Below are 11446 nucleotides of genomic sequence, written 5' to 3' on the forward strand. Positions count from 1 at the left end.
TCAACGCCGTCAAATGGTCAACGCTGACCGGGCAGGGGGGCCCGGGCTATGCTGGCGGCCTGTCCTATGCCGACGGGCCCCGTAGGCGTATCTCAGGCGGTCCCGACGGCCTCGTCTATGCCGACGGCCCCGTCGGCATAGATGGATGTATGCCGACGGCTATTCTATGCCTACGGCCTATCCTTGGCCGTCGGCATAGGTCCATAGATGCCGACGGGGGCCATCGGCATAGATTTGGCCGTCGGCAACCCCAGTTTTTCTGGTAGTGTGGGTGATGATATGGAACGTGTGTAAGGATGATATTTATACTTCTTTCATTTATGACATGCCGATATATATTCCATAAACTGACTAGGTCATCACGGATATATGTCACCACTGATCGGTCAGCTACCCTGTCAATGATGACATATTCGTCACCGACCGGGAACTGTTCATGGGTCCGAGGCGACTCAATGAGGATATGTATTGGCCGGTCAGTGCCAACTAACCCTATAGTAGTGTTACCCGAGTAGGGCATGGAAGAGAGAGGAGATAACCTAGGAAATGGAGAGTGAGAATAGAGGGATTTATAAGAGTGTTCCTGTAAAAAAATCAACCGCTTGGAGCGGGAAAACTCTTGGCACCCCCCCCCCCCCCCCAGGTCAGACGATGCTCGGGGGAGAAGGAACAATGTTGGGCAACTTACTCCACAAATGAGACCTAAACGTGCATTTTTTAAAGAACTACGACCAAACCGACACTATCAAAAAAGTATTATGACCTCTAATGCATTTTATTTTATTATAAACCGTGTCATTCTTTCTTCCATTTGAATCACTGGGATCATCACATCATGCTCTTGACGAGGTTCTGCGATAAATAATTGACACTCCATACAGATATATATCCACTAGCTCTATAGCACGTGCAAAAAGGGTGAGTAAAATATAGATGGATACATAGATTGGGGTAAGAACAGAGGCGCAAAAGCAACCTAGCTATATGCATAAACCATGCACATAGCTTACTACATATAGTGATTCAAAATTTGTTGTCAGAGTAGGACTTGAAAAAACCTATCTCGACGTACTACTTAGGCTCTTAGGTTATTCTATATACGAAAACTTGTCTTCCACACTCTTCGACTATTTATTTTGCCGAGTGGTACCGGAGTTAGGCTCTGTAAACATCCATCCCTCCGACTATATTGACCCTGTAGAATGCCCTCTACAGCCATAGGGCACCTGCATTCCGTATCATGGGGACCAGCTCACCACCAAGGTGCAGAGACATGACCTTATTGGTGCCGCCGACAAGCTTTCCACCGATGAACACTGCTGGGACGGGTGGCCCCTTCCCGAGAAGCTTGAGGAGCGCCCTCTCCATCTCTTTGCCCTTGGGATCATGGTCTAGCTCATGAACTAGAGCATTGACACCGAGGTCGGTGAAGAGGCGGGTTACCGTGTGGCACATGCAGCATGAGTTCAAGGTGAAGATCACCACCCCCCGCTCTGACGCCATCTTCATCACACGGTCCATCTCTGCCCCCTGACGCTAGATCAATAACCTCGAGGCAAGCTGGTATATGAACGAGCTTGCTGCTAGCGTACTCCTAGCTAGAGAACTTGTGAGTAGTTTGTGCTTCTGTTGTGTGGGACGAAACTTGGGATGGTTTGGTAGCATGTAGTCAATGGGTTCCTTTTATAGCGCTGCGCAGGTTGGTTAAAAGAGTGCGTACGTACGTATTCAGGAGATCAACCTGGATAGTGCATCGATCAGGCTTTTCATTAGGAGCCAATGGACTTCGGAATATTAGCTTGTGTCGACCTATGGAGGAATCTCTCATCTGGCTATCGGAAGTTCAAGGGCCATCTACTTTTCTGCACGGATTTGGCCATGTGCGCGTGGCAATATTGACGAGATCAGTCAAATAGCTGCATGTTGTCCCACAATTCTGATGGGACAACGACGGGGAATGCCAAATTAACGATACTGTACGTACGGCCAGTGCGTTGCCATGAAAACCAGCCAAGTATGCAGCCGGTGACGAGTCGCCTCAGTTTCAGAATAACATCCAGATATCTCCCTCCATCACTTATCTGTAGGCACAGAATCGGTTCAAGTTGCCTGCTTTCCGTGTGCATATTTAGATGCTTCAGCTTTGTGAACCCCATCGTAATCGATCGACGGCCTGATCTTGCCAGATACGGAGGCGTCGCGACGCCACAGTCCGATGACTTTGCAATCTTTGCATTTATGTGACACATCTTTACCGAATTAATTGATCCTGCAAAGATCAGCTAGAAAGCGAGGAAAATATAAACAAAGAAGGCTCGCATGTGCTACTTTTATTTATCTTTGGTCAAAACCTACCTCAACATCAAATTTCGGTCCTATATGAATCTATTATGATCTTTTCATTTATCTCAATGTCAGACTGTTTGTGTTTGACTGTGTGCATGGTAGTTATGCGGAGTTCGTATGTTGCTCATTATGATTTGTATCCTTTTGATGCCGGAAATGCACATAATTACTTAAGTGCGGGTACACTCACCTGCCAAGTCCTACCGACTGCTCGTTTTGCCTTGCAATTCACGCAGTAGTTCAATCCTGCACAAGGGCACAATAAAAATAAAATAAAAATCCCTTAAAATGTTTTAGGTTTCAACGATGAAATTTACGGTTTGCATCTAAAACTGAAATGTTTCAACCAGTTTCATAGATATAATTTTAAGAAAAATTTTAGTCGGTCGTAGACACAAAATAATTGATTTTTATCGATCACTCGTACTAAGTTTCAATATTGAAACTTAACACATTTTTAATCATCAAAATATATTCAAAATGAATCTTATTTGAAAGCGCTGGTCACGAGAAACACGAATATGAAAATATAAGTTAATTTGGAATTTTTGTTTAAAATATATAAAACTTTGAAAATCAGAAGTCAAATAAAAGCGGGCACCTGAGAAAAATATGTCACAAATTAATCCTGTCTCGTTTGATGTTATATTTTGAGTTAAGCGTCCTTTATCGAAAAATGTGCTACCTTTTGTTTTGCGACTACACAAGGAAGACCAGTGATTGCCTTACGAACAGATTTTATAGTCATCACTGTCGGAATTCTGCCCATGGATCAATCAACTACATCAAAATGCAACGAACACACACGCACAAAAATATATATAGCTAAAGGGCTCTTATCTAGTCTTTTCTTTTTTGCGTTTCTTTTCTTCTTGATACAATGTTTACACGGCCTGATGCCTGCACAAATATCCAGCGAACGTCGGATTTTAGGCATGACAAGTTGAATTTTTTTATCGCAAGTTGTGTCCGTCGAGAATTGCAACTTTAGTTAGCGAGCATGACAAATCCACTTTATTTCATTTTACCAGAAATTACCATGCTTGCAAATTAAAAAAAAACGCTCGTCCAAAAAATTTTTGCAGGAAAAACATTTGATTTATCATGTATAAAATTCTGACGTCAGATTTTTTAACTTTTCATACCACCAACCCTAACACAAACTTAAACTTACACACATACTTACTAGACAGACGTCCTAGCCCTACACGGACTCTACACGGTACCTAGCACGGCATACAAACCGATTCAAACACAAACTACTAATACTCGTAGGTATTAGCTATCTTAGTTTATGCAAACTAACAAGACTACAAAGTAAGACAATTCCTAAAAGTCCTTTTTAAATCTTGACTCTCCATCTTTTGTGCTCATCTCGATCCTTGATGGCTAATGAATCATCCCTTATCAACTAATCCTCTCGCGCCCAAACAAGTCTAATTTTCATACAGATCGACAGCAACAATCTTTACTTCAATTTTGACTTGTTGAATTTATAAACCACCTCAAATATGCCTTAGATTACCCAGCCATGCTATCAACCTCATGAAATGCACCACCTTGTGAATTACACCATCCACCCTAACCAGATATATCAGCTACCTTGTGGAACACGACTAGTACAGAAAACGATAGTAGTGGCGTGCCAAAAAACACATAGAAAGTGGGGTCCCCACACCACCAATACGATGCCACTAATAATTGTTACTGGTGGCATCTTGTTGCACGTCACCCGTAAAAGAAAACACTAGTGCACGCTGAAAAACAGAAAACACTAGCGACGTACCAGTATAGGAATACACCACTAATGTAATTTTCAGGCACAAAAAATGTTGTCACGACATCGTTTTCCAAGCCAAATGGCTATTTTTTGTTGTCCTGCCCGCATTTTGAGAGCTTTGGCTACAAGAGCAAAATTTAGCCAAAAATTCTGCCAAAAGAGCAAAACTTGGCAAAAAAATTGCTTCCATAGCTTCAAGATGAGCACGTTGGCCCATTTTTACTATTATGGCAGCATTTTACAGTTTAAAAGAAATCACACATATATATAACATGTACAACAAAGTACTAACATAGCATGACTAGTACTGTTCAAAATAGTACTAACATCGGATGACTAGTAGCATAACATGTTCAACCAACTACCAGCATAGTATGACTAGCTAGATAGCATGCCTACTAACTAGAGTCAAGACACAATTAGGTTTGTAGTTAGGGAGTCGGAGTCAGAGGAGTCCTGGTCATGGTATTTGTACTACACCATGATCTCCCCACATTCATGGTCAAGTAGAATGTAACCCTCTAAACATCTACCACCCCGAAGGCATCTAATAGGTCTCTCCAACTAGGGCAACCGAGATAGGTTCAGTCTGCCTCATTGGTGAGAAGAACAGTGAAGTTCCTGTCCTTCTCATCTGCATCTGAGTAACTTCAAGTGTACCATCGCAAGAATGCCAACATTGACCTTTCCTAGGAAGTCATGCCTTGCCCTCCAAGTGATGGTTTGAGCAAAATTAGAAGAAAAAAATTAGACAAAATTTTGGCGCGCAACTATGAAACTTAGTCACAGCATGTTGAACTGAAACATACTGTCCTAGTTAGGAAGTCGCTGGGAAGATCCATGAACAACGTTTTGTCCTTCTGGTAGTTGTCTTTGCTACAGTTGCCGCACATGTGATCCAATTACTACATTCATGTTGACAAATTAAACATGTAATGAAATGGTTTTCACACAACACACGTGCATCTCTGCCAAATGAAATTATCTAAACTTGAATTTGCAAAATGAGAACTAGCAGATACTTAAAAAAAGTTGACAAATTAGTATGTGCATAATTTAGACACTTTAGTAGTTCATTACATAATTTAGACACCATAGTATGATCGGTTGCATATTAAACACAAATATTCTAAATTTAAACCTTGGTATGGCCGTACGAAGTTTAAACATAAAACATGCACAAGTTCAAAAGTTTAAACAACCTGGTACGATCAGCTAATGATAATGATAAAACTAGCTATGGTGATAGTCTAGATAGCTCCCTCCCAATCCAACTAGCTCACATGCGGGCACGCGCGCGCGGGGGGGTGGGGGGGGGGGAGGGAGGGGGGAGGGGGAGGTGTAGGTGAAATTACCGCAGTACGACTCAAAGTCATACGAGTCATAGTCCTCGGAGTTGGGCTCCATCCCCCCCCCCCCCCCCCGCCAGACGGACCGGCCTCGTGGCCGTTCGTGGTAGACCAGCCGCACGGCTGGTCCTGCTGACGCTCCTCCTCGTCGGACAACTAAAGGACGAAAGCATGCCAGTATATGTATTCGTCCACTTGTTGGTGCACCTCCCTGTGCACGTCGTCGTATTCTCTATCACCTAGCAGTTATCCTTAAGGAGATTAGGCTCCTCCTTGAGGAGAAGGACCATGAAGGGGGTCAAAGAGATGTGCCTCAGCCTCAAGGTTCTCTGGCGTGAGGAATTTTACTGTGTGGTCCATCTTGGGGAAGTTGAGCTCTGTCGATTGCCGAACAATTGTAGAAAAACTTAGTTGTACGCGTGTTCCTCCATCTCTATGGTCTTCTGCATTCCAAGTCAATAGTTTTGGCCATAAAAGGAGACCCCCCCCTCCCCCCCCCCCCCACATGTTCTTCCCTTTCGCTATCACATCACAATACGACACCATGTCCGGCAATGGGGAAGCTCACACCAAGGAGATTATCGGCCCAACCCCTCTGTGTTTCCTAGATTTCTTTTGCTTGGAGTTTTTGGACTAGTTGGAATAAGTTTGGAATTTAACATATTTTCCCTAGTCGCCCTGCTGATTGTTTGTTTAAAATGGTTGCACTCTTATCGCAATGGAAGCCACTGGCTAAGGCAGTTGATGATGATGCGCTCACCTCACTCATTGCCAAGTGTTAGACCACATGTGTGTGTGTACGTAGTATGCCTGTGTATGTGTACGCGTAGAGTACATGTGATCGTGTGCGTGAGTTAGTGGCGCACGATCACCAGTAGTGGCGCACGATCTCTCCCTGGAGGTCTCTGTAAACTGTATATACGCCCTAGCCGATGAGCTAACAAAAGTGCGTTGAAACTCATAGCTAAACCTCCTCTTATCATGGTATCAGATACCGGCGACCGGAACAATCCCTTTGCTCCGGCCGGCGATCCCGCTTCTGCCGCTATGGGTGACAGCTCTCCTTCCTCCCCTGCCGCTGACGGCTCCGGCGCCCCTGTCGCCGTTGCTCCGGCCCCTGCCCTCCTGCCCGCTCGCTCTGTCGCTGGCGTTCCTGTCATTGCGGCCGCTCCGACGCCGCCTCTGACCACCGTCTCCCCGGCGGTTCTGCAGACCATGGACATCCGCCGCCATGTCCCCATCACCCTCGATCTGCTCGCCGGCAACTACGCGCCCAGCACCAACTCGTGGACTGGCCTCGTCTAGGCCTGGCCCATGCCGTGGCGCGCACCAGGGTCTGGTGTGCTTGGCCCCCGTCCCGGAACGTCGCCTCAACAAGCCATGTATGTTGCGCCGTTCCCCGCTGCACCTGGCGGCTACGGCTACGGCTACGCTCCGTCGCCCGGTCACGCGCCGCCGTACGGCTACGGCCCGCCCCCTGGAGCGCCTACGCAGCAACACCAGCAGCCCCTGGACATGGCCTCCCTCCAGGCGGCCCTCCACAGCGCCACCGTTGGTCCCTCGTCGTCGGGCAGTACCTCTGACTGGTATTTGGACTCCGGCGCGGCCTCGCATATGGCGAAAAACCCCGGTAACCTCCACTCCGTTCACCCTCCTACCTCTCCTTCCCATATCATCGTTGGTAGCGGTGAACATCTCCCCATCACTCATGTTGGTACTGGCTCCATAATCTCTGGCACTTCTCCCATTCAGCTTCACAATGTTCTTATTGCTCCGTCCTTGATCAAAAACCTTCTGTCTGTTCGTCATCTTTGCCGAGACAACCCTGTTTCCGTAGAGTTTGACTTCTTTGGTTTCTCTGTTAAGGACCTCCGGACTTGCACGGTGATTCTCCGATGTAATTCCACGGGCGATCTGTGTCGGGTGGCGTCTGCACCGTCGCTGTCCTCCCTCCCGTTCGCTGGCGTGGTCATCACCGAGCTTCTTCACCAGCGTCTTGGGCATCCGGGGGAGGCATCGCTCCATCTGCTGGCTTCGCAGCTGCCCTTTACCTTCGCCAAGTCCGCGCCTCACCACTGTCATGGCTGCCGAGTGGGCAAACACACTCGTTTATCTTTTTCTTCTTCTGTCAGTAGCACATATTTCCCTTTCCAGCTCTTGCATTTGGATGTATGGACGTCGCCAGTTGCTAGTGTTTCTGGCTATCAATTCTACTTGGTTATACTCGATGATTATACACATTATGTCTGGACATTCCCACTGAAAAACAAGTCTGATGTTCCCCCAATTCTGCGCGATTTCTTGGCTTATGCTCGTACGTAGTTTCAGCTCCCCGTTTTCTCTCTTCAGACTGACAACGGGAGGGAATTCGACAGTGTTTCAGTTCGCTCACTCCTCTCTGCGCATGGCTCTGTCCTCCGCCTCTCTTGCCCCTACATGAGCCAGCAGAACGGCAAGGCAGAGCGCGTGCTACGTACCCTGAATGACAGTGTGCGCGCGCTCCTCTTCCACGCATCGATGCCGCCACGGTTCTAGGCTGAAGCCCTGAACACCGCCTCCTACCTACAGAACAGGCGCCCATGTCATGCTACTGCCCCTCGCTCTCCTCATGAGCTCCTCCTAGGTGTCGCGCCTGACTACAGTCTGCTGCGTGTCTTCGGTTGCTTATGTTATCCTAACACTGCTGCCACCGCGCGCCACAAGCTTGCTGCTCGCTCCGTAGCCTGTGTATTTCTTGGGTATCCTTCAGATCACCGTGGCTATCGCTGCTTCGATCCTCAATCCTGCCGCGTCCTCACCTCGCGCCATGTCGTGTTCCACGAAGACGTCTTCCCCTTTGCTCATCGCACCACTCCCCCGCCTGAGCCGCCCCTGCCCTTGCCTGCTGCTGCGCCTCTAATTCTGCAGGTGCCCGCGTCGAGCTCTGTTGTCGCGCCTCCCTCTGTTTTACAGCAGGGATCGCAGGCTGCCGTGCCCTCTTCATCGAACGGCTCCAGTTCCATCGTGCCCTCCTCAGGTTCGAACGGGACCGTCGGATCTGGCGCGGACGACTCCCGCGCCCGCTCGCACAGCGGCTGTTCAAGCTCCGCTGCCCCTTCCTCATCGGACGGCTGTGGCTCCTCGGCGCCCACTCCTTCACCCGCTGCCCCGACCACTCCGGCAGGGCCTGCTCCGTCGCGTCGGATGATCACGCGTGCACAGACGGGGATCGTCCGTCCCAATCCATGCTACTATGACGCCGCCACTGCCTCCACTACTACTGTCCTCTCTCCGCTTCCCAGCTCTGTTCGCGTCGCCGTGCGCGACCCGAACTGGCTGGCTGCCATGCGTGAAGAGTACGACGCTCTCGTCCACAAACCGCACCTAGGATCTGGTGCCTTGTCCTCCCGGCGCTAACTTGATCACTAGTAAATGGGTGTTCGAGCATAAGTTGCGTGCTGATGGGACGCTCGACCGCTACAAGGCCAGGTGGGTGGTGCGCGGTTTCCGTCAGCGTGCCGGCGTCGACTACGGCGAGACCTTCTCGCCGGTCGTCAAGCCTGCAACCATCCGCACCGTCCTCACCATTGCTGCATTGCGCTGCTGGCCTGTCAACCAGCTCGACGTGAAGAATGCCTTTCTACACGGCACACTCGCGGAGGAGGTGTACTGCCATCAGCCCCCCGGCTTCGTCGACACCGATCGTCCCAACCACGTCTGCCGCCTGGCCAAATCTCTCTATGGCTTGAAACAGGCCCCACGCGCCTGGTTCCTGCGCTTCGCCGGCTTTCTCAAGACGATCGGCTTCACCAGCACGCGCTCCGAATCGTCTCTGTTCGTCTACACGCACGGCGACGACATGGCCTTCCTCCTCCTGTACGTCGACGATATCGTGCTCACCGCCTCCACGGCGGGGCTCCTCGCACACGTCATCGCCTGTCTCACCAGCAAGTTCGCCATGAAGGATCTCGGCCCGCTCCACTTCTTCCTCGCCATCCGTGTCCAGCGCATCGCTGCTGGCTTCTTCCTCTGTCAGCGCCAGTACGCTGAGGACGTGCTCGATCGTGCTGGCATGGACACCTGCAAGCCGTCTCCGACGCCCATCGACACCAAGGGAAAGCTACCACATGCTGATGGGCCGCGGGTCGACGATCCCTCTGACTACCGCAGCATCGCCGGTGCGCTGCAGTACCTCACCATCACCCGCCCCGAGTTGGCCTACGCGGTGCAACAGATCTGCCTTCATATGCATGATCCTCGCGTCTGTCACCAGAACCTGATCAAGCGCATGCTCCGGTATGTGCGTGGCACTCCGTCGCTCGGGCTGCACCTGCGTGCCTCGGCGCGCCTGGACTTGCGCGCTTTCACTGACGTCGACTGGGCCGGCTGCCCCGACACCCGTCGCTCGACCTTCGGCTTCTGCGTCTACCTCGGGGACGCCCTCGTCTCCTGGTCGTCCAAACGCCAGGCCATCGTCTCGCGCTCCAGCGCCGAGGCGGAGTACCGCGGCGTCGCCAACGCCGTTGCCGAATGCGTCTGGCTATGCCAACTCCTCGGTGAACTCTGCGCTCCGGTGACAACGGCGACTCTGGTCTTCTGCGACAACGTTTCCTCAGTCTACCTCTCGGCGAATCCAGTGCATCACCGACGCACCAAGCATGTGGAGCTGGACATCCACTTCGTCCGCGAGCGCGTCGCGCTCGGCGAGTTCCCTGTCCTTCACATCCCCACGAAGCAGCAGCTGGCTGATGTCATGACCAAAGGCCTGCCCAAGGACGTTTTCCTCCAGTTCAGGTCCAGTCTTTGCGTCGACACGGCCGACGACACGACTGCGGGGGGTGTTAGACCGTGTGTGTGTACGTAGTATGCCTGTGTATGTGTACGCGTAGTGTACATGTGATCGTGTACGTGAGTTAGTGGCGCACGATCACCAGTAGTGACGCACGATCTCTCTGGAGGTCTCTGTAAACTGTATATACGCCCCAGCCGATGAGCTAACAAAAGTGCGTTGAAACTCATAGCTAAACCTCCTCTTATCACCAAGATCAGAGTGTTGGCCTGTTTGCTTTGCCCTGCCTCCCATGCAATTCCTGCGACTGGAGTTTAGTTACTTCTTTTATCGCTTATTGACCAACGCGCCGCATTAGCTGGGATGGTTGTAATGTTATTTTGAACCCCTCTTGTGGCACTGGATATTGTTATTGTGGCTCGTTAGGCTTTATTTATAAAGTCGGACAGTATGTCTTTTCTCTAGAAAAGAAAAATCACTCCATCTGTTATGGGATGGTCCCGTTGCTCTTGAATGCTGGAATTCCATCGTCAAAGAAAATATGAGGACCGTCTCAACAATTGGATTATGAGTCACGTCTTAGTTAATCCATAGTCAAGACGCATACAATGATTTCCAGAGCTGGCATTGGCTGATTTGCTTTGTAACGTTTCCTGTTTTCTTTTCTTGATGTACATACTTTGTTTTAATATATGGAAAATACCATAGAACGATTGTATGTATAGGTTCAAAAAATGACACAAACCTACCGGTGAGAGCATAAGAGGCTGAATTTTCGAAGAACTTGTCCTTTGTATCTGGCTTGATACATCTCACATGGAGTTTTTTTTAGAGGGGGGGGGGGGGGGGGGCGCTCCCCGGCCTTTGCATCAGAACAATGCATACGGCCAACTTTATTAAAAAGCAAATAGGTTCCACTGGTAGAAAAAGGGCCTATAGTCCCGGTTCGTAAGGGCCTTTAGTCCCGGTTCAGAAACCGGGACTAAAGTGTCGGTACTAATACCTCCACCCTTTAGTCCCGGTTCAATCCAGAACCGGGACTAAAGGCCCTCCACGTGGGCAGTGCGCAGAGCCCAGTCAGGAGACCCTTTGGTCCCGGTTGGTGCCACCAACCGGGACCAAAGGGTCTCCTGACTGGGCTCTGCGCACTGCCCACGTGGAGACCCTTTGGTCCCGGTTGGTGGCACCAACCGGGACCAATAG

General features: G+C 49.9%; 1 protein-coding gene across 1 annotated transcript; it reads right to left on the minus strand.

Moving 5' to 3' along the window:
- Window positions 1–880: 880 nt before the first annotated feature.
- On the minus strand, window positions 881–1647 carry LOC125555767 (putative glutaredoxin-C14). The gene has a single exon (XM_048718622.2). The coding sequence runs from the start codon at window positions 1519–1521 to the stop codon at window positions 1210–1212; it is 312 nt and encodes a 103-aa protein (XP_048574579.1). The 5' UTR covers window positions 1522–1647; the 3' UTR covers window positions 881–1209.
- Window positions 1648–11446: the final 9799 nt, after the last annotated feature.

The sequence above is a fragment of the Triticum urartu genome, chromosome 5A (assembly GCF_056163025.1).
Source record: "Triticum urartu cultivar PI428250 chromosome 5A, HENAU_Tu73, whole genome shotgun sequence".
NCBI lineage: Eukaryota > Viridiplantae > Streptophyta > Magnoliopsida > Poales > Poaceae > Triticum > Triticum urartu.

What these genes read in the sequence shown, in the direction of transcription:
- LOC125555767 (XM_048718622.2), bottom strand. Translation starts at nt 1,521, where the DNA reads ATGGACCGTGTGATGAAGATGGCGTCAGAGCGGGGGGTGGTGATCTTC.